Raw genomic sequence first — 23,903 nt, 5'->3', positions numbered from 1 at the left:
CTGTGATGACCTAAAGGGGAAGGATAGCTGAAAAATAGGGGCTATATGTGTATATGCATAGCTGATTTAAGAACTGGCCCATTGGAAAAGAGCCTGATGCTTGGCAAATTGAGGGCAGGAGGAGAAGGAGGCTACAGAGGATGAGATGGTTGGATGGCATCAGTCACTCAGTGGACATGAGTTTGAGCAACTCTGTGAGGTAGTGAGGGACAAGGAAGCCCGGCATGCTGCAGTCCAAGTCCACGGGGTCGCAAAGAGTCGGACATGACTGAGCGACTGAACTGAACCGATAGCTGATTCAGTTTGCTGTGCAGTAGAAACTGATACAACATTGTAAAGCAACTGTGCCCCAATAAAAACCAATTTAAAAAATTAAGAGGTCATGTGCTTAGGGCAGAACCATCTGTGCAGTCTCCCTTCCCTTAAAGACAGATTTGCAACCTTAATTACAACTCTAAGACCCCTGCAGAGTAGGACCTACATTTGTGTTTGATTGAATAACTGAGAGAAAGTGTATACACACCAGGGCCTGGGAACTTGGGGGACTGTGTTAGAATTCTGCCTACACAGACAGCTCTGGATTTTCCTGGATTTAAGGAAAGTCTGGTTTACTTTACAAATTTGACTTAACTTTAAACCAGACTTTCCTTAAATCCAGGAATAGGATAGAACCCTAGAGTAACACTAACACAGGTATTTTCTTTCTTGGCCTGAAAAGGATTTTTGTTTGATTACTAGTCCTGAAAATATTCTCAGCTTTGACTTTGAATATAGTTGATAATAAGACATTAAAACCATTGGTGAGGGGGAAAGTAGAGATTGTTTATCTAAAAAAGAATAATTGTTGTAGTAGCTAATGTTGTGCTTCCTATTGTAACAGGTAAGCCTTGAACTCTCAGTGAGTGGCTTACATAATAGAAGTTTCTTCCCTCATGTAAGTCAAGTCTAAATGGTTAGGGACAGAGATAATAATAGCTCTCATAGATAATAGACAGATAGATAATAGATAATATAGATAGATAATAGATAAATAATAGATAATAATAATCTTTGCCACTCTATGGACTATATCCTGCCAAGCTCCTCTGTCCATGGAATTCTTCAGGCAAGAATACTGGTGTGGGTTGCCATTCCCTTCTCCAGCGGATCTTCCCAAAGTCAGGGATGGAACCCAGGTCTCCTACATTGCAGGGAGATTCCAAATCAGTAGAGATCCAAGCTAATGTGAGACTAACATCCTCAATACATAACTTTCTGAGGTCACCATGGGTCTTGACACCTAGCTGGTAGTGGGAGGGCTAGGAGTATTACCAAACCCAGGTCCCACTGTTCACCCCTCAAAAGCCATTCAAGAGGCCAGGTTGCTGGAAAGGAAGTGAAGTGAAGTGAAAGTCTTTCAGTCGTGTCTGACTCTTTACAACTCCGTGGTCTATACAGTCTATGGAATTCTGCAGGGCAGAATACTGGAATGGGTAGCCTTCCCCTTCTCCAGGGCATCTTCCCAACCCAGGGATCGAACCCAGGTCTCCCACATTGCAGGCGGATTCTTTACCAGCTGAGTCATGAGGGAAGCCCTGGTGGAAAGGAAAATGTGCTTTATTTTGGATAGTGGCAATGCTGGGGACAGGCGTGGGGGTGGCGCTGTCCAGAGCCCAACTGCCCTCACCCCCCAACAAGCAAGGCGTAAGAGCTTTTATAGACAGAGGAGGGTGTTACATGCAGAAACAGCACAGTCAGCTCTGACAGTCATCTTGAGATTGGTCACTGGTGGTCTCATCAGCGGCATCTTGATAGTTTTAGGTACAGTCTTCAGTTCCTGGGTAGTTTGTTTCCATTTCTTTGAGGCCAGTTCTCAGAATTGTGGCAGCTACAGTCTGGGCATCATGAGTTAACTTCTCCACCTGGGATTTCAGTATCTATAAGACAGGCTATGGCTCAGAATAGTATCTATAGCCCTTCAGAAGGAACTGAAGGTCCTCGACTAAGCTTAATGACTGACTTGTTATTATGTGGTCTCTTTTGACTGTTTTCCTTTGTTTCTGCATTTTCTCACTTCTCTGATTAAACTTACTCTTTGACTAAATTTTTTCCACAGACAAAAGGCAGGCAGAGTGTATGATTCAGGTAACTCAAACTGGGGCTCTGTAACAACCTAGAGGGAGGGGACATATGTATACCTATGGCTATTTCATGTTGATGTATGAATGCGTGCTAAGTCACTTCAGTCACGTCCGATTCTTTGTGACCCTATGGACTGTAGCCCACCAATCTCTTCTGTCCAGGGGATTCTCCAGGCAAGAATACTGGAGTGGATTGCCTTGTCCTCCTCCAGAGGATCTTCCCAACTCAGGGATCGAACCAGTGTCTCTAACTTCTCCTGCATTGGCAGACGAGTTCTTCACCACTAGCGCCACCAGGGAAGCCCCATTGTTGATGTATGGCAAAAATCAAACCAATATTGTAGAGCAATTATTCTTCAATTTGAAAAAAAGGCAGGCAGAGTACATGGGGTGGGGGGGATGGAGGCAGAGGCAAGCAACATAGGGTCCTGCTCCATTTTAGAAGGAAGGAAGGAATGGAGAATCATACAGCAAGTTTTTCTAGGTCAAGACTGGGAATAGCATGCATTCCATTGGCTAGAACTCATGCATGTTACCCCATCTGACTGCAAGGGGTCTGGCAAGTGTAGCCTGGCTGTGTGCTAGTGAAGAAAGGAAGTGGGTCTCTTGAATAATAGCCGGTCTCTATCATAGATGTCCAATAAGTCCATCTTTACCAGGCTGTTAATATACTTCTTCAGCTTGTAAATAACCAGTGCCATTTGACTTCCAACCTTCAGTGGCTCCAGCAGTTCCATCATGTGAAGTACCCAATTCTGCTCTGCGTGGAACTGTGGTGGAGCTGCGATGTCAAGACAAAGAAGGCAACCCAGCTCCTGAATACATGTGGTTTAAGAATGGCGTCCCTTTGTTAGAGAATCCAAAACTTGGCTCCCAAATCACCAACAGCTCATACATAATGAATCCAAAATCTGGAACTCTGGTAAGGTCATTTTAAGCATTGGCCTAATAACTGTCTTGCATTTGGGAAAAAGAAATTATTAGAACTAAAATAATGTGAGTAGAGGGCTGATGCCATTGCTTATTAAGTAGAGAGAGGAAAGAGGAGCAGGAAGGATGAAGCCACTCACACAGAGAGGTGATGGGAAATGCTGCCATAGGGGATGAGAGGGCAAAACAGAGGACTGGGGAGCTGGCACACAAAGCTTGGCACCAAGGGCCTGAGGCATGACTGAGATGCAGTCATGATGATGGATCAAGCCTGGAAAGGTACTAAGTGCAGTCTCATACTATCAGGGAAATGCATGAAAACTCTCTTGGGAAACGGAATTCTCCTACACCATTGGTGGAAATGTAAATTGGTTCATTCACTATGGAGAACAGTATGGAGATTCCTTTAAAAAACTAAAAATAGAGCTACCATATGACCCAGCAATGCCATGGGGCATATAGTTTTCCTGAGAAAACGAATTTGAAAAGATACATGCACCTCAGTGTTTATAAAGCACTGTTTACAGTAATCAAAATGTAGAAGCAACCAAAATGTCCATCAACAGATGAATGGATAAAGTAGTTGTGATGTGTGTATATATACGCGCGTGTGTGTGTGAAATAATGCCATTTGCAACAACATGGATGGACCTAGAGATTATCATACTAAGTGAAATAAATCAAAGACGGATATCGTATGACATTATTTATATGTGGAATCTAAAACACGATACAGATGAACAAAACAGAAACAGACTCGCAGAGATAGAAAGGGCACTTACGGTTACCAAAGGGGAAAGGGAAGGATAAATTAGGAGTTTGGGATCAGCAGATACAAAGCTGCTATACATAAGACAGATAAACAAGGTCCTACTGTATAGCACAGGACACTGTATTCAACATCTTGTAATCAACTATAAGGGAAAAGATTCTGAAAAGTGATCCCATGGACTACAGCCTACCAGGCTCCTCCGTCTATGGGATTCTCCAGGCAAGAGTACTGGAGTGGGGTGCCATCGCCTTTTCTGATAGAGATTTATATGTATGTATAATTGAACACTAGAGGCTAGCACAATATTGTAAATCACCTGTACTATAATAAAAACGTTTATAAAAAATCAGACTTGGGGATGTCCTGACCTCGGTGGCACCCCTATGAGAACTGTGCCTATTGCCAGCACGTGATAGGATATCTGTCATTAAACTCTGCCATGACCAGCTCATCAAAAACTCTGTGACTTGACTTCAATATCTAATACTTTAGCTTTAGTCCAGATTGAGGGATCAAAAGCTTTTCTAAGGAATATTGATGGAAACCTACTTTGAAAAAAAGCTCTTTCAAGTTAATGACATTTACAAATAAAGGTATTTTACCATCTCGTCTCTGACTTTTTAGGGTCGAGGTGGGAGTAAAAGATCATTACATCTGAAACTTTTGTTTTCATTCAAAGTAATGTGTCAGTTTTAAAAACGCTGCATTTTTAGCAGTACAGGATCACTGCCACAATTGTAAGAAAGTTTTGAAGGCATGGTAATAAAAATTTTAATGAATTTTAAGAGGAGAGTATAATGTTTCTTTTCCTCCCTTCAGTCTGCAAGGGTACAGTAACATTTAAAACCTAGATCTCCTGGTGACTAATAAAGCATATCGGTAAAGTGACTGAAGGATCAGCATATCAGTGGGTGTGATTGCTCAATAAGGAAGGACGCCAGTCTTAGTCAGCAGGTCCGAGTGATTTTACACTGAGAAACTGGGCAGAAAACCTGCTTTCACACTTGGCTATATTTACTTCGTAGATTTATTTTTTCTCAAAGCAGGTGATGAAAAGCCCCAAGGCAAGTCTGAAATGATATAGATTCACTTTCCTCAGCCCCAAGCCTTGAAATATCTGTGATGTCAAAGGGGTGCACCAAGGTAGAGCCAAGAGGAGTTATTTTCTGAGAAATGAGCAAAACAAAGACTCCAGTGTATGGATGACAGTGGCTTCCTTTGAATCCCCAGTTATGCGCTGGAAGATCATTTTTGCTTTCAGTCTAACTTATTATTTACACATAAACCTTGGCTTTGAGTTCATGGTGAATATCTTTAAAGGATCTTGGTTCTTGGGACTGATGATTCCATAAAGTGAGAATGCACAAGAGAAAGCTTTCTATCTCACCATGTTGAAGGATGTAGAAAGAAGAGGGATGTGGGTAGAGAAGAGAGAGGAAAAGGCCTCAAAGAGCTCAAAACCTGACGGTTTCTAGGCACATATATTACATGAGGTTCTTTTAGGAGTCTACTGATAGAGTTATTGCTTAAAGATATATTTTTTTCTTCCACGAATAGCAATTTAATACTGTTTCAAAAATGGACAGTGGAGAATATTCCTGCGAAGCCCGTAATTCTGTTGGACATCGCAGGTGTCCTGGGAAACGAATGCATGTAGGTAAGCACGAAATATTGGGATGAACAAAGAGTTTGCAGTTAGAATGCGCTGTTATTTAAGAGTGGAGGGAGCAAGAGATAGGTAAAGGCTAAGTCACGTGAAGGATAAGCCAGAGGGAATGTTTAAAATCAGCTTAACATAATGTTACAAAAAAGCAAAGATGCTATTTTAATTCACCTTCCAAACAAGCCAAGGATATTTATCATTGTTTTTACAGATTTTGGAATAATTATTGAAATAATATGCTCAGCTGAGCAATCCTTTTTCAAACAAAAGCTCAAGAGTGTTGTTAAGTGCTCAGGGTCAAGGACTGGGAGTAGGGATTTGCATTTCAGCTTTGCCACTTATGAACTGCATGCTCTTGAATAAGTTAATTAACCTCTGTGCCTCAGTCTCCGCAAAATGGAAATAGTGAATACTGTCCTCATAAGGTTGGTATGAAGATTAAAATAATATTCAAAAGTGTTAGGATGGCATTGATGAATTATGAGCACTGTTAAGTATTGGCTATTTTAACTGTTAATTTTTTCAGTCCCCCCAAATTTTACTATGTTTATACGTATTGCAGACTAAAAAGACTGTATTTTTGTTATTTTTCGGGGTCTTTTGACTGTGCCTTGTGGCTTGCGGGATCTCAGTTCCCCAACCAGAGACTGAACCTGGGACACGGCAATGAAAGTGCCAAGTCCTAACCACTAGGCCAGCCGGGGACTCCCCAGACATGTTGAATATAGTTATGGATCCAGTTTGCTGTAAAACATAACTCATATAAATTACATAAAATAAGCTTAGAGTCCAATAAAATTTGGACTCAAGAATCTTTTCAGATTGCATGAATTTCAGAGTGAGCATGATAGTTTTTTTCAGTCTTACTTGTAATAAAATATTTTAATTCTTTCTTGTATGCAAGTCATTTGTTTGAAAGTGGTTGTGTAATAGGGATGAGCTGGAGATGGCACCCGCAAGGTTAAAGGTCACTCTGGAGGGCTGCACCCTAAAGCAGAGTACTGAGGGCTCCCCCTGATTCAAGAACTTGTCTTCAGCTTTGTGGGGTCAGGAGTTCATTTATTCAGTGCTTTTCGAGGTATGCAGATGTGTAGGCAGTAATTCATACTGTCTGTGTACAGTTGACTCTCAGCATCATTTTTTTTAAAGAAAACATTCTTATTAGATTTCAGGATATTCTAAAGTAAAGATATTCAATAGTATACCCTAATTTCCACAAGTTTGAATTCCAGTTCTTTTTGAAATTCAGGTATACATATGATCCACCTGACTGACTCACAAGCTAAACGTTTATACATGAGCATTTGCTTAAATTATCAGAGAATATCCCTCTCAATGCTGCTTTAGAGTTATTAGAAAAATTCATCCTTTTTCTTTTCTTTAAATGCTCATATTTAATATCAATTTAGCCTCATCTTAAGAAATACTATCTATGAAGTCATAGTTTTGACATACTAGTTGGTTTTTTCCTAGCATTCAGTAAATAAATACATAAAATTTAGAATTTAGTGTTTTCCTAGTTCAGTTCAGTTCAGTTCTGACTCTGTGACCCCATGGACTGCAGCATGCCAGGCTTCCCGCATCAACCAACTCCTGGAACTTACTCAAACTCATGCCCATCGAGTCGGTCCAACTGTCTCATCCTCTGTCGTCCCCTTCTTCTCCTGCCTTCAGTCTTTCCCAGCATCAGGATCTTTTCCAGTGAGTCAGTTCTTCACATCAAGTGGCCAAAATTTGGAGTTTTCAGCTTCAGCATCATCCTTCCAGTGAATATTCAGGACTGATTTCCTTTAGGATGGACTGGTTGGATCTCCTTGCAGTCGAGCAGCATCACTTTAATTTGAACATGATTTCCACATACCTACACTTTCTGGTATAAGCTGACTCAAAAGTTAAAATTACTTTAAGGTTCATCCCTTGATCCTAGATGTTTCACATTCTTGGTTGGGAATTCACACCTTTGGAAATTCATAATTCATGAAGTCCCATTTCCAATTTTCTATTTGAATTCTCCCCAAAAACTTGTCACTAAAACCAGATCTGTTGACTACTCTAAATCAATGCTTTGTAAAATGTAGAAGAAAGTGAACTGCAGGTTTGCTGGTTACTCCCAGGCTGCTCCGCTGTACAGCTCCACAAGATCCTATTTCACACTGAGCATGTGGCTCCTTTCCTTTCGGCCCGAATAACGACACCCTCCTTTTATCGTGGCTTTTTTTTTTTTTTTAAAGAAAGAACCCACTATTTTCATACGTGTTACTACATTTTCTATGTAGTGAGGCATAAGGTGGGTAGTATTGAGAATACTTGAACTCACTGAACTTTAAAGTTCATTTGTAACCTGATATTTAATCATATGGATTATTGTGTCTCCAAAGGCATGCCAGAGAATGCCATATATTTGAATTTTATTTCTGGATCATAGAACTTTTTCAAATATAAAAGATTCTTAATAAAACTTAGCTCTGTTAATATTTCCAGCCAATTTTGGACTGTGTCCTGTAAGAGAGTTAGTTGACCAGACTTAAAGAGCATGAAACCATCTGTCGTTTATGGTGTGTCTACAAAAGGGAGCTTTTTGAGCTTTTGCAACTGAATGACTACATCTGTCAACCTTTTTGACACGAGTTCATGCATGGATTCTTTTGCATTCCAGATGATCTCAACATAAGTGTCATCATAGCAGCTGTAGTCATTGTGGCCTTAGTGATTTCTGTCTTTGGGCTTGGCGTGTGCTATGCTCAGAGGAAAGGCTACTTTTCAAGTAAGTAAATTTCACTCTTTGCTACAAAACTTCTGTGGATACTGAGTTTTCTTCTGAGACACTGTCTGTCCTAAGAGGCTCTACCAAACTCTGGAGAATATTTTTGGTTAACTTTCCTGCAGTAGGAAATGTTCAAGATGACACTCAGGTGAGTCATGAAGCATCATGGCAAACATAGGGAAAGACAGAGCTGTCTCACCGCAACATTTCAGGAAACAGAGTATGTGAGAGGCACCCTGGAGTGGCATAGTGCACCAACGCCAAGAGATGCAAAGTGGGTGGGTATTTATAGAACATGTACATGTATTTAAGATCCTTTTAAGTTAGGAATTGGGCTTCCCTGGTGGCTCAGAGGTTAAAGCATCTGCCTGCAATGAGGGAGACCTGGGTTCGATCCCTGGGTCGGGAAGATCCCCTGGAGAAGGAAATGGCAACCCACTCTGGTATTCTTACCTGGAGAATCCCATGGACGGAGGAGCCGGGTGGGCTACAGTCCATGGGGTCACAAAGAGTCGGACACAACTGAGCAACTTCACTTTCACTTTAAGTTAGGAGTTGTGCTTCTTAAGATGTAAATTAATTTCTAGTTTTATGACAAAAATTTCATTGGAATAAATCTGTGAAATGTTTTATCAGTGTAGAACAATGGAATGTTGAATGTCACATTTAGTACAAATATATTAGAATTGTTCAGTAAAAACTAGAAACCTATAGTATTATAGTTGCTTCTGAGGTTTTGATTTCTGCTGGTTTAGGTCTCTTGGAGCTCCTATTTGGTGATACAGTAAGTTTGAGGTAAATGGATGAGATTTTTAAGTGCTTTATTCTTTTAATGCATTTCTTTACTCCTAGCCATTTTATGGTGAACACTACTTTTGGAAATTAGGTTTAAACATTTTTTTATACCAAAGTAAAACTTAAAAGGAGTTTCTAATGATACCTATAAATATGTATTGTAAAATGTTTTCATGAATGTGGTTTCAAGGATATTCCCTATTATTAAAAATTTTGCTCTGTGAGTTAATAAATAACTGTTCTTTTGTATGGTATTTCAGTTCAGTCCAATGTAATGTAATCCGGCTGAGTCCCCCTGCTGGTCATCCATGGAAGTACAGACAGATTAGATTGCTCTTTAAAATTCTTGTCATCTCTTATCTCTACCTGCAAAGAATGTCTGAGTGTTTTTATTAAAAATTTGGTAAACAGTTTTTCTTAAAATAATGAATTACTTTAAGGTTTTATATGAATATTATTAATTCATTAGCTAGGAATGTTACTCTCATTTTCGTCTAGCAGAAAACCTCTCTAGGAGAGTTGTTTTCTTGAACTTGCATTTCAGAAGGGGTTGGCAAACTGTGACTCATGGACCAGATCTGGTCTGCCAATTGATTTTTCTATGGACCGCAAGCTAAGAATACTTTTTGCAAATAAACTTTACAATCTATCTGATAACAGGGAACTACTGTTGAACACCAATTAAGAAAAATATGCCCCCAAAAGAATTCCATGCTTCTAATTAGTAGACCTGTATTGCTAGATTTTGATTATTATTTTTTTTATTTCACTGGGTTTATTGAAAGTTACTTGAAAAAAATCTGTAAGTGCTTGGCAAAAAATATGCACGTGCCTTTTTTTTTTTTTTTTACTTTTCATCTTATATTGGAGTACAGTCGATTAACAATATTATGTTAGTTTCAGGTGTGCAGCAAAGTGATTCAGTTATCTTATGATTTCTTAATTCATTGATAAAAATTTTTGGAAATTTGTTTCTCTTTTATTATATTAGTACCTACTTAATATCCTTGGTTTTACCTCTTTGCCCACAGAGCCTAAAATATTTACCTTGTGGGCCTTTCAGAAAAAGTGTGCCAACCCTCCATTTAGAAGGTATAAATGTCAGCAAGTGAGAATCAAAATTGAAAGCAAGGAATTAATTCCAAACTTATTTTTATATGAATGTGTATCATACCCTATTAATTCTTATATTAATGATATTTACTTATTCTTTTGTAGAGGAAACATCTTTCCAGTAAGTATACTTTCTTAATGCATGCTTTCCCCTGTATCAACTGCTTTTTTGTTAATTGTTTAAAGTCAAAAGTGGGAAGTTGGGTTATTTGTGAGGGTTTAATTCTTTGGGCAGTGACTTGGTTCATCAAGGAACACATCCCACCTCATGCCTACTTGTCAATGATGTTTAATTGTCTAGAAGAGAAATGTGCTGTGCTTAGTCACTCAAGTCGTGTCTGACTCTTTGCGACCCCATGGACTGTAGCCTTCCAGGTTTCTCTGTCCGTGGGAGTCTCCAGGCAAGAGTACTGGAGTGGGTTGCCATTCCCTTCTTCAGGGGATCTTCGCAACCCAGGAATCAAACCCAGGCCTCCCGCACTGCAGGCAGATTCTTTACTGTCTGAGCCACCAGAGAAGAAATAGAGTCACTAATTTGACTTCTTAGGCATTTGCACAGTGCTACTTGAAAAAGCTTTTTTTTTCTATGTTTCTCTAAATTTAAAATGTTCAAATAAAAATTTCTCTAGCAGTCAATTTTGCATTTAATTACATACCAATTACGTGTCCAGTATTGTCCTAGGGACTGGTAACATAGCAGTGAAAAAACTAGACCAAAATACCCCTCTGTCCCGTGGAGCTCACATTCTAGTAGAGGAAGGCGGAAAGTAAACAAGTACATGAGCTCAGCAGTATGTCAGATTGTGGTAAGTGTAAGGGAGAAAAATAAAGCAGGCAAGAGCACAGAGAACGCAGAGGGGAGGAGTGGAGATAGTCCTTGTAAATAGGTGGTTAGGGAGGGCCTCGCTGATGAGGGGACATTTGAGAAAGGTCTGAAGGAGGGAGTGAGTCAGGCAGATAACCATGAGACAGACTCGTGTTCAAGCAGAAAGGAGAGAGCAAGGGGAAATGCTGGGCATGCCTGGCGTACCTGAGGAACAATAAGGGGATCAGTGTGGTTGGAACAGAGTGAGAACAACTCGAGGAAGACATGAGTGAGCACAGTAGTGTAGTGGGGGCAGAGTACAGAGTACACGCAACCTCTTCCCGGCAGAAGTTTGGCTTTGGCTCTGAGTAAGAGGGGACATCATTGGAAAACCTTGAGCAGAGAGGTAGCATCTTTGTATTTAATTCTTGAAACTCACACTGGCTGCTCTGTTGAGAATAAACTGTAAAGGTGATAAAAGGTGGAGGAAACAGAGAGGCCTGTTAGTTAATTACTAAATAATCTAGACAAGAGCAGATGGGGGATACTCCCAAAATGATGGTCTCGACAAGGTCAAGAAGTGATGGTCAGTCAGTTCAGTAACTCAGTCATGTCTGGCTCTTTGCGACCCCATGGACTGCAGCACACCAGGCTTCCCTGTCCATCACCAACTCCAAGAGCTTACTCAAACTCATGTGCATCAAGTCAGTGATGCCATCCAACCATCTCATCCTCTGTCATCCCCTTCTCCTCCTGCCTTCAATCTTTCCCAGCATCAGGGTCTTTCCCAGTGCGTCAGTTCTTCCCATCAGGTGGCCAAAGTATTGGAGTTTCAGCTTCAGCATCAGTTCTTCCAGTGAATATTCAGGACTGATTTCCTTTAGGATGGACTGTTTGTATCTTCTTGCAGTCCAAGGGACTCTCAAGAGTCTTCTCCAATATCATAGTTCAAAAGCATCAATTCTTTGGTGCTCAGCTTTATGGTACAGCTCTCACATCCATACATGACTTCTGGAAAAACCATAGCTTTGACTGTATAGACCTTTGTTGGCAAAGTAATATCTCTGCTTTTTAATATGCCGTGAGGTTGGTCCTAGCATTTCTTCCAAGCAGCAAGCATCTTTTAATTTCATGGCTGTAGTCACTATCTGCAGTGATTTGGGGGGCCAAAAAAATAAATTCTCTCACTGTTTCCACTGTTTCCCCATCTATTTGCCATGAAGTGATGGGACCAGATCCCGTGGTCTTAATTTTCTGAATGTTGAGTCTTAAGCCAGCTTTTTCACTCTCCTCTTTCACTTTCATCAAGAGGCTCTTTAGTTCTTCACTTTCTGTCATAAGAGTGGTGTCATCTGCATATCTGAGGTTGCTGATATTTCTCCCAGCAATCTTGATTACAGCTTGTGCTTCATCCAGCCCAGCATTTCGCATGATGTACTCTGAATATAAGGTAAATAAGCAGGGTGACAATATACAGCCTTGACATACTCCTTTCTTGATTTGGAACCAGGCTGTTGTTCCATGTCCAGTTCTAACTGTTGTTTCTTGTCATGTATACAGATTTCTCGGGGGCAGGTAAGGTGGTCTGGTATTCCCATCTCTTGAAGAATTTTCCAGTTTGTTGTGATCCACAGTCAAAGGCTTTGGCATAGTCATTAAAACAGAAATAGATGTTTTTCTGGAACTCTCTTGCTTTTTCGATGATCCAGCTGATGTTGGCAATTTGATCTCTAGTTCCTCTGCCTTTTCTAAATCCAGCTTGAACATCTGGAAGTTCACAGTTCATGTACTGTTGAAGCCTGGCTTGGAGAATTTTGAGCATTACTTTGCTAGCATGTGAGATGAGTTCAATTGTGTGATAGTTTGAACATTCTTTGGCATTGCCTTTCTTTGGGATTAAAATGAAAACTGACCTTTTCCCGCCCTGTGGCCACTGCTCAGTTTTCCCAATTTGCTGACATATTGAGTGCAGCACTTTCACAGCATCATCTTTAAGGATTTGAAATAGCTCAACTGGAATTCCATCACCTCCACTGGCTTTGTTCGTAGTGAAGCTTCCTAAGGCCCACTTGACTTCTCATTCCAGGATGTCTGGCTCTAGATGAGTGATCACACCATCGTGGTTATCTGGGTCCTGAAAACCATTTTTGTATAGTTCTTCTGTATATTGTTGCCACCTCTTCTTAATATCTCCTGCTTCTGTTAGGTCCATACCATTTCTGTCCTTTATTGTGCCCACCTTTGCATGAAGTGTTCCCTCTAATTTTCTTAAAGAGATCTCTAGTCTTTCGCATTCTGTTGTTTTCCTCTGTTTCATTGCATTGATCGCTGAGGAAGGCTTTCTTATCTCTCCTTGCTAGTCGTTGGAACTCTGCATTCAAATGAGTATATCTTTCCTTTTCTCTTTTGCCTTTAGTTTCTCTTCTTTTCTCAGCTATTTGTAAGGCCTTCTCAGACAATCATTTTGCCTTTTTTGCATTTCTTTTTCTTGGGGATGATCTTGATCCTTGTCTCCTGTACAATGTCACGAACCTCCGTTCATAGTTCTTCAGGCACTCTGTCTATCAGCTCTAGTCCCTTAAATCTATTGCTCACTTCCACTGTATAATCATAAGGGATTTGATTTAGGTCGTACCTGAATGATCTACTAGTTTTCCCTACTTCGTTCAATTTAAGTCTGAATTTAGCAATTAGGAGTTCATGATCTGAGCCACAGTCAGCTCCTGGTCTTGTTTTTGCTGATTGTATAGAGCTTCTCCATCTCTGACTGCAAAGAATATAATCAGTCTGATTTCAATACTGATCATCTGGTGATGTCCATGTGTAGAGTCAGTCTTTTCTTGTGTTGTTGGAAGAGAGTGCTGTGACCAGTGTGTCTCTTGGCAAAACTCTGTTAACCTTTGCCCTGCTTCATTTTGCATTTCAAGGCCAAATTTGCCTGTTACTCCAGGTGTTTCTTGACCTCCTACTTTTGCATTCCAGTCCCCTATAATGAAAAGGACATCTTTTTTGGGTGTTAGTTCTAGAAGGTCTTATAGGTCTTCATAGAACCATTCAACTTCAGCTTCTTCAGCATTACTGGTTGGGGCATAGACTTGGATTACTGTGATATTGAATGGTTTGCATTGGAAACGAACAGTGATCATTCTGTCATTTTTGAGATTGCATTCAACTACTGCATTTCCAACTCTTTTGTTGGCTATGAGGGCTACTCCATTTTTTTCTAAGGGATTCTTGCCCACAGTAGTAGATATAATGGTCATCTGAGTTAAATTCACCCATTCCAGTCCATTTTAGTTTGCTGATTCCTAAAATGTCGATGTTCTCTTGCAATCTCCTGTTTGACCACTTCCAATTAATCTTGATTCATGGACCTAACATTCCAGGTTCCCATGCAATATTGTTTGTTATAGCATCAAACTTCACTTCTATCACCAGTCACATCCACAACTGGGTGTTGTTTTTGTTTTGGCCTCATCTCTTCATTCTTTCTGGAGTTATTTCTCCACTGATCTCCAGTAGCATTTGGGCACTGACTGACCTAAGGAGTTCATCTTTCAGTTTCCTATCTTTTTGCCTTTTCATACCGTTCATGGGGCTTTTAAGGCAAGAATACTGAAGTGGTTTGCCATTCCCTTCTCCAGTAGACCATGTTTTGTCAGAATTCTCCACCATGACCTGTCCGTCTTGGGTGGCCCTACATGGCATGGCTCATAGTTTCATTGAGTTAGACAAGGCTGTAGTCAGTTGGTGATGGTATTCTGAATCTGTTTTGAACAATTTGCTGACTGGATGTGTGCTTTGAGGAGAAGAAAGAAATCAGAATGGCTCCTCTGAGAAGGATGAAGTGTGAAAGGTTTACTGAAGTGTGAAAGGTTTTGGGAGGAGCATGTTGGAGAGTGGGGTTGAGGGTAGGTGGAGACCTCAGGAGTGTTTTGCAGTTTTAATTTTTGAGATGTCTATTATACTTCCAAGTAGAGATAATTAGTGAGTAACTGAGCACATGAATCTGGGGTTAAGGAAGCATCTTAACTGGAGTTAACCAGGGATTCCCTGGTGGCTCAGATGGTAAAGAATCTGCGTGCAATACAGAAGACCCAGGTTTGATCCCTGGGTCAGATCCCCTCAAGAAGAGAACAGCAACCCACTCTAGTATTCTTGTGTGGAGATTCCATGGACAGAGGAGCCTGGTGAGCTACAGTCCATGGGATCGCAAAGAGTCAGACACAACTGAGCGATTAGCACTTTCACTCTTCTTAACTAGAGTTAGAAACTTCGGAGTCATTGGTGCATGAGATCTGTATGCGATCACCATGGTCTCCAGTTTATGTGCAGCTGGTTTGTCACTGTCCTCCTTGTATGTATGGAAATGGCAGACCCAACCTGGAGTATATGGGCATTCTTCTCTCCTCAGGCACCATGGCTTCAAAGGCCATTGATTTTCTGTTCCTAGACTTGCTCCTCAGTGCTGGTCTCTGAGCCCCTTAACACCCCAGGACAAGTCCAGGGTGAGGTCTGAGTTAGCAGTAGTTAGTTCAGGGGTGACCTTGGGAAAGCAGAGTAGCCTGATGATATAGCCACAAACCGCAGGCAATTGTGAAGATTCCTGCTTTTATTAAGATGGAAAGGAAGTGTAGGGAGGGTTATGAACAGAGGAGAGGCATCATCTTATATATATATATAGAGAGAGAGAAAGGCTGACCATGCTATGGTGAGGGAGGTTTTATCTTTCATTCAATCACAGTGTGTGTCTATTAACCCAGACAGTAATCTGGGAGAAAATATCTTTATTCCTAGATATGTCTCCTATTTGTCAAATCCATCTCCCACAAAATGTATTGGATAATGAATTGGATGTTTCATTAGCTTGCTAGAGCTGCCTTAAAAGTGCCATTGACTGGTGGCTTAAACAATAGAAATTTATTTTCTCATAGTTCTGGGATCTGGAAGCCCAGACCTCTTTCCTTGACTCAAAGATGGTGCTCTCCCTGTCTTTGCATGGTCTTCCCTCCATCCATGTTTATGTCTAAATTTCCTCTCCTTATAGGGGTATCAGACATATTGGATTAGGGCCCACTCTAACTAGTTTAGTTAATTTAATTACCTTTTTAAAGACCCTGTCTCCAAGTACAGTCACATTCTGAGGTACTGGGGGGAACTGGGACTTGAACCTGTATTTGGTGGGAATATAATGCAGCCCGTAACAGATCAGTGAAATAATAGTCACTGTGTAAAACTTTTTTCCCATGGAAAAAATGAAATTAGAGGTTGTAAAGATCAAGCTTTCAAAATGTTAAATCTTGATGAGTTGGTGAGTTAAAAGTTAGTAAGTCTCTGGTTTGCATATTCTGCAAACTTTGTTAGTATCTAGCCTGAGGCTACAAGTAGATTCACAGGGCTTCACACATACTGACATATTGTTGCATGCTTTTCTCTGTGAATATCATCTATAAATATAAGAAATTCAGTTAGGAGTGCTGGGCTTTCTATACCTCGCTAAGATACATGTTCTTCTTCCTGTTGAGAAAAATGTATGGAGGTAACATTAACTGAAAGAGGATATGTATTTTAGAATTGGAAGCAATAATGTAGTAAATGTTCTTTTTTTATATTCCACAAACAGGAAGAGTAGTTCTGCATCTAAAGCCACTACCATGAGTGAAAATGTGAGTGTTTTTAAAGCATATTTACAGAACAAATGTGTGTAGGGAGTCGGGCAGGGAAGTGAGTTAATTGTATGGAATTGATGGATTTCTGCATTTAATACACCTTGTATCCATGTCTACCATTGGTCTTTAGAAGGAGCTAAATAAACCTTAGCTCACATCCCCTGCCCGGGATGGCTGTGTCTGTAGAGCAGTGGGGCTCTCCCATCCCATTATTTTCTGTCCTGGTGTTTTCTATTGTTAGTCAGCCTCCTTAGCATCATTAGATCTGGCATTGTCAGCTCCATTTTAAAGATGAGGAAATTAGGACACGCTTCTCACAGGATGACAGTGGCCAAGCTGGGACCCACGTACCTTTGTCCTTGTCAGCTTGACCGAGCAGATGGCTTGCCAGAAGAACTGTGGGTCCGGACTCTCCTGTAGTTACTCAAAGCTCTTGGAAATTGAAGGGGTATGGAATGTCCTCTGCTTTTGCAGAAAGGAACATTTCAGAAATCCTTGAAAAGATGCAAGAATTATCGAACTCAGATGGTTAAGGGAACATAATTTGGACGTTTGGACCCTCGTGTACTTTTGATTAGTAAGCACTCCAGAGAAGCAGTCAGTATGATCATTGCTCAGATTTTATAGCTCTTTGGATGGCTATTCAGCCTTCTGGACTAGCTTTCAGGAATACAGTGGGAGGAGGGAGGTTTCCCATGTTTTTGAAGTCGAATTCCTTCCTTGATAAATGGAGCGCTGCTTCCCTAAATTCCTTAGTACATTCTGCAGGGATTCACTTAGGTTTCCTTTCAGTAGAGCTTAGGGTGAGGCATGGACATCAGTTTTTTAAACACTTCAGTGACTCTGATAGACACTAACCTTTGAGACCTACATAGTAACCCACAAAGTTTTTTCTACCAAAGATTTTAAAAATTGTCTACTCCAGAATCTATTGTGGAAGTCACTTTATTTTGTGGTTTGCAATGCCGAAGCCTGTTGTTCCATAGAAGACAAGCAACATGGAACTAACTCCATGTTTGCTCCTATAATTTGTAGGAAAATAACTCCTCAAGTGTGGAATAAAATAATCTCATCCCACCAAACAAGAAGAGATACTTGGTGGCTGAGTTGAAAGAACAAAAGCCTCACTCTTTTTCTTGGTCTTCCTCTCCGTTGCCTTCATTAGCTGAGAACTAGCGTCTCCAGTTCGAGTTCTGCCCTAGAGCAGGGTTTCTCCAACTTGGCACCACCAACATGTTCTTCTAATTCTTAGACAAGAATTTATATAAGAAACAACAGTTTCTTCTAAGGCTTGTCTAATTAATTTTTGTAATTTCACATAATTCTTTGATGTGGGGGGCTGTCCTGTGCATTGTAGAACGTGTGGGAGTACCGACCACCACCAGCTCTGTGCCAGTAGCATCCTCTTAGCAAACAAGATTTCTCCTGCTCAGATTCCCATTCCTACTTCTTTATTCTTTAGGCAGAGTTCCAGAGATTTGTCTCCTAATATTTATTTAACTTCCCATAAAATAGATTGAATTAAATATATTTGGTTTGTACTTGCAAGATTCTCATAATGGGTATATCTTTATACTCCAAATATTTCTATATTTCTTAATATATGAATTAATACATCATATTTAAACTTGATTTTTTCTTTCTTTTCCTAGGATTTCAAGCACACAAAATCCTTTATAATTTAAAAGAATCCTACCTTGGTGATACACCAAAATCACAGTTGTTGCACAAGTTATTAAATGATTATAAAACAGCTTTGTCTTACATTTGCAAAGAGGTACATGAGGATATGAAATTGGTGTTGCATTATAATCTGTATGACTGCTGAATCACTTGAAATTTTTATACAAATAGTTCTGTCAGCGCATAAAATACAAATCTGGCTTCTTGTGTCTTGACAAGGTAAAGGAATCAAAATACTTTGTAATATTCTGGCGCTTGTGAAATGTTAAATATCCTAACTTCTAGCAAAAGTTACTAAAATGTATCATTCTGGTTGTGAAATGAATCCACAGAGTATGAAAATATCAGCCACATGTACCCTCTGTGAGAGTATGATTTGGCGGGTTCAGAAAAATACTCTGACAGACACAAAAGGAGCCTCTGGTTTCATTCCTGCCAGAATCCTCCTTTTCCTCTTATCTAATCCTTATTCTGCTGCTCGTTTATCACTGATCTAGTCACAGAACGGTGGCAGAATGGGTCTCATACCCAAGGATTTCACTTCACCCAAGGATTTTACTTTCATTTCTGAGAACCACAAGCAACATGAAGAAAAATACCTAATACCTGGTGTGTGTCCTTGATTTCTTCATTAAACATCATTTTGAGAGTCAAACACAAACCCAAGTGTCTCATTTCACCCCCACAGCTGGTTGTTGCCATTTCCTTCCCCTGAGACTCCTTTGAAGGGGATCAGTGACCTTGACATCCAAACTCACCACTGGAGCCGATACACATAACCCTGTTGATACCTGTCACTGCGTGATTGTGACTTCACATCTGTCTCTAAAAACCAAGCAGTGAAATTTTACATTCAGCCAAGTCCCTTGCCAGTCCTTCTTATGGCAAAGTCAGGGATATGGAGGGGAGGAGCAATTGTCTAATAAAATGAGATGAAACAGCTTGAGCATCCTCAGGTTCCTGGCACCCTGTGTCATGCTTGATACATAGAAGACACAGGAGAAATGAAATGAAAAAAATGGGTCTGATCATCTGGTTTCTCAACTGATAGATCATGAAGACCTCCAGCTAGTGTTACAAAGTGAAATTCCAATGATCTGTGTAATAGGTGAACAGTTAGATTGTGTTAATAACATAATCATCTAGAACTTATTTTGATTATTCAGATCATATTGAAAAAACAATATGGCTAGGGCATTCCCAGTTCTAGGCAAATCTAGATGAAAAGGTCTCTCACTACCTTTGACAACTTTGAACATGGTTAAGCTGCTTTTGGACAACAGACCCTGGTGACTCAGATGGTAAAGAATCTGCCTGCAGTGCTGGAGATCTCGGTTCAGTCCCTGGGTCAGGAAGATCCCCTGGAGAAGGGAATGGCAACCCACTCCAGTATTCTTGTCTGGAGAGTTCCATGGACAGAGGAGCTACAGCCAATGGAATCCCAAAGAGTCGGACATGACTGAGCAACTAACACTTTCACTTTTCAAGCTGCTTTTAAAGGAGTCCACTCTTTTTGCCCAGTGTGTGCTAAGTTGCTTCAGTTGAGTCTGACTCTTTGTGATCCTAGCAAATCCCTAGGATTCACTGGACTGACAACTGGATTAAGTACTCACCTAGAGCCGAATATATGCCTGGACACGTCACTAGTCTGTGACATTCAGTGATTCTCCCCAGAATTCTTACCCTTCCAACATTTTCTGTAAAGGGCCAAGTAGATAGTTCAAACCATACAAGGCCATATGGTCCCTGCTACAACTGCCTGGACTGTACTCAGCTGTGCCATTTTTCATGCCATTGGAGCATGAACAATAATTTTTTTAAAGGTCTCATTTGTGTTATTTCATCAACAGTAAGCTATTGAGGGTAGCAATATCAATAACCTCAGATATGCTAATGAAAAAGACTGATAACACTCTTAAGGCAGAAAGCAAAGAGAAACTAGAGAGCCTCTTGATGAAAGGGAAAGTGAAAATGCTGGCTTAAAACTTAACAATCAAAAAACAAAGATCTTGTCATCCGGTCCCATCACTTCATGGCAAATAGATGGGGAAACAATGGAAACAGTGACAGACTTGACTTTCTTGGGCACCAAAATCACTGCAGATGGTGACTGCAGGCATGAAATTAAAAGACACTTGCTCCTTGGAAGAAAAGCTATGACAAACCTAAACAGCATATTAAAAAGCAGAGATATTACTTTGCTGACAAAGGTCTGTCTAGTGAAAGCTATGGTTTTTCCATACATACATCATACATCATATGTATACATACATCATATGTATGGATGTGAGAGTTGGACCATAAAGAAGGCAGAGTGCCAAAGAATTGATACTTTTGAACTGTGGTGTTGGAGAAGACTCTTGAGAGTCCCTTGGACTGCAAGGAAATCAAACCAATCAATCCTAAAAGAAATCAGTTCTGAATATTCATTGGAAGGACTGATGTTGAAGCTGAAGCTGCAACACTTTGGTCACATGATGCGAACTGACTCATTGGAAAAGACTCTGATGCTGGGAAAGATTGAAGGCAGGAGAAGGGACGACAGAGGATGAGATGGTTGCATGGCATCACTGACTTGATGGACGGGAGTTTGAACAAGCTCCGGGAGTTGGTGATGGACAGGGAAGCCTGGTGTGCTGCAGTCCATGGGATTGCGAAGAGTCGGACATGACCAAGCAACTGAACTGACTAACTGATAAACAGCAAGCAGTCAGGATCTGGCCCACATGCAGAGTTTCCCAGCTGCCAGTGGACAAGCATTAAAAACAAAACATTTATCATTATAATTCTTAGAGCACTTTTTGTTTCCATGAAGTAAAATTGTGTTGTATAAAGGTTGGGGCTCTAGAATCTAATAGCAACTTTTGTTTTGTTTTAATTGTATCATTGACTGTTGTAACGAGATTTATTTTTGGTGGGGAGCTAACCTAACTAAATCTGGAACAATTGTTTTTCAATACAGCCTTGCAAAGAGCTTCCTTCATCTCACAGTTGGTTTTGTCTGATTAGTCTACATTAAAAGTAGCAGAATGTGTTCAATTTTTTAGCCCATTTAATGGTGCAGGGGAAGAGTCATCCACCTATTGTTGTTCAGTGAAACTGAGGAAACTACTCCCTCTTACTGTTTGTAGCTACAAGGCTAAAGCTTTAGCTGCTCAAGATGAGAATCTTGTCTCAGTCTGGGTACCTGCCAGCTTCTCCAGTGCTAAAAAAAAAAAAAATGCTCTGAAAATAAAATGCCGAAACTATTTATTGAACACTTTATATATGTCATGGAGGGTTGGGTGGATAGAGGTGAGGGTATATAAAACCTCATTCACCTCAACGACGTATAAAAAGAGGGCAATGTCATTTTACAGATGAGGAGACCGAGATGAACTGAGTCAATGACTGCCAAGTTTACAAAACCAACTGAAGAGGCAGAGTCAGTGTGACCCAGGTCCATCTGATCCAGAATGTTCTACACAAGATGTTTTTTCTCTGCCCCAGCATTCCTTTCTTCTCACATTCTTCTCCCCAAGGACACCTTCCTTTCCTCCTCAGTAATCTCTGGCCCATGCACTCCTGTCTAGTCTTACAGCCTGTGATGCTTTGTCCTCCCGCCCAGGTTAGAGTCATGGTGGGGAATTCCCTGGTGGGCCAGTGGTTAGGACTTGGAGCTTTCACTGCCAAGGGCCCTGGGTTCAATCCCTGGTTGGGGAACTAAGATCCTACAAGCCACATGGTGCAGCCAAAAAGGTTTTCAAAAATGCTACCAATCCATTAAAAAAAAAAGTCATGGTGAATCATTTTATCTCCTCACCACAGATACTGAAATCTTTCATCTTTTTTTCAAGATTTAAGCTGACCATGATAAATATATTTATATTACTACCACTCTATCTTTAATCATTGTTTTTAATCTATTTTAACTACTTTTATCTCCTGCTATTAGCTCATACCTTTTGTCTTCTGGTATCTTCCCCCCTCGATCACCCCCTCTCCTAGTAACAATTTCAGTCTCACCATTCTGAAGGTTCCTTTTTGCCCTGGTCTCTCTCCCACCCCATCGGTCAGTTACCATCAGATTACTTTCTTGAACACTGTCAACTCCCTTCTCGCTTTTGACCCATCCCATTGCTAAAAGCTTTCACTCTTTTCCTTTACTTAGTCTGACTGAGGTCTAATCATCTTAGCCTGAAATTCCAAGTGTTAAATCACTCAGTTATGTCCCACTTTTTTTGACCCCCTGGACTTATAGTCCGCCAGGTTCCTCTGTCCATAAATTTTCCAGACAAGAATACTGGAGTGGGTTGCCATTTCCTTCTCCAGGGGATCTTCCTGACCCAGGGATCAGACCCAGGTCTCCCGAGTTGCAATCAGATTCTTCACAGTCTGAGCCATCAATTGGTCATCAATTGAAATTCAGAGGTACCCCCAATCCATCCCCACCCATGTTGTCATATTGTCACCCCTGCCTGTTCAGTTACATGCTCCACTGTTCCTCTTTAGTTGCCTTACGCACCTATCAAACTGAATTAAGGTCGTTTTATCTTAACAACCCTTTGTTCTTCTTTACTTGGAGAGCTGCTGATTCTCCTAACCACAGGATATGTAAATTCTAGTTATTTTTCGGGACTCAGTTCAAATTCCACCTTCTCTGTGAAAACTCTCCTTGCTGGAAGAAGTTTCTTTCTTCTCTAAATTTCCATAGCTTTTGATTGGTTTTCTTATGGCATGTCTTGATTTCCATTTAATACAGTTATATAGGTACATCTCTGGCATCACTACCAATTGAGAAGTACTTTGAGAAAAGAACCATGTTTTATGTATACCTTTATAAACCCCAGCATATTTAACCATTAGGGCCTTCCCTGGTGGCTCAGATGGTAAAGACTCCACCTGCAATGCAGGAGACAGGTTCAATCCCTGAGTCAGGAAGATTCCCTGGAGAAGGGAATGGCAACCCACTCCAGTATTCTTGCCTGGAGAATTTCATGGAGAGAGGAGTCTGGGGGCTACAGTCCATGGGGTCACAAAGAGTCAGACATGACTGAGTGACTTTCAAGTACTGAATGAATTGTTAAAGATCAAAAGAGCATTTGGAAATGGCAATTCAGAGTATTTATTGATAAAATTTCTCTATACTTAGAAAATAATTGTATTCTGTAATGTCATTATAATCCATTTATTATGCAGTCACACAAATTAATTCTCCATGAACTAAGGCTGGACAAAAATTATTTTCCTATTATTCTATTCCTTTTAGTTATTAGGTATCCACTTGCACATAGTTCTTAAAAAGATCTTAAAATGTTTTTTCCTCTTTCAAGTTTTAAAATTTAACTTTCGATCCTTTTTGTTATATATGGGCTTGGGAAAGTTTTAGTAGTAATAACTGGCCAGGAAATTCAAAATTAACTGTCAACTTTTACGTACTGATACTTAAGTTGTTGTGCCCCATGCAGGGGCCAAACACAGTGAGACATTGAAGTCGAGCAGAGAAAGGTCTACTGCATGAGCTAAGCAAGGAGTATCTGCTCAAAATGCCTGAACTCCCTGATGGTTTTTAGGATTTTAAGGGAAGAGTTTTAAAGCAGAATATGGTGG

General features: G+C 40.4%; 1 protein-coding gene across 7 annotated transcripts in view; it reads left to right on the top strand.

Moving 5' to 3' along the window:
* JAM2 (junctional adhesion molecule 2) overlaps positions 1–21,353 on the top strand; it is an 80,539-nt gene extending 59,186 nt beyond the window's left edge. For 4 of the 7 annotated variants that reach the window (XM_060416204.1, XM_060416203.1, XM_060416191.1 and 1 more), the window contains 6 exons: positions 2,840–3,042; positions 5,380–5,479; positions 8,142–8,249; positions 10,076–10,278; positions 16,586–16,628; positions 18,284–21,353. In XM_060416204.1, the coding sequence (XP_060272187.1) occupies positions 2,840–3,042; positions 5,380–5,479; positions 8,142–8,249; positions 10,076–10,278; positions 16,586–16,594 (623 nt within the window). In that variant the 3' untranslated portion in view covers positions 16,595–16,628; positions 18,284–21,353. Of the gene's footprint in view, positions 1–2,839; positions 3,043–5,379; positions 5,480–8,141; positions 8,250–9,004; positions 9,045–10,075; positions 10,279–16,585; positions 16,629–18,283 lie in introns of all 7 variants that reach the window. The other 3 variants (XM_027978727.2, XM_027978742.2, XM_027978736.2) reach the window with 3 other exon arrangements.
* Positions 21,354–23,903: the final 2,550 nt, after the last annotated feature.

The sequence above is a fragment of the Ovis aries genome, chromosome 1, assembly GCF_016772045.2.
Source record: "Ovis aries strain OAR_USU_Benz2616 breed Rambouillet chromosome 1, ARS-UI_Ramb_v3.0, whole genome shotgun sequence".
NCBI classification, from domain to species: domain Eukaryota; kingdom Metazoa; phylum Chordata; class Mammalia; order Artiodactyla; family Bovidae; genus Ovis; species Ovis aries.
This window is presented reverse-complemented; position numbering and strand designations above follow the sequence as displayed.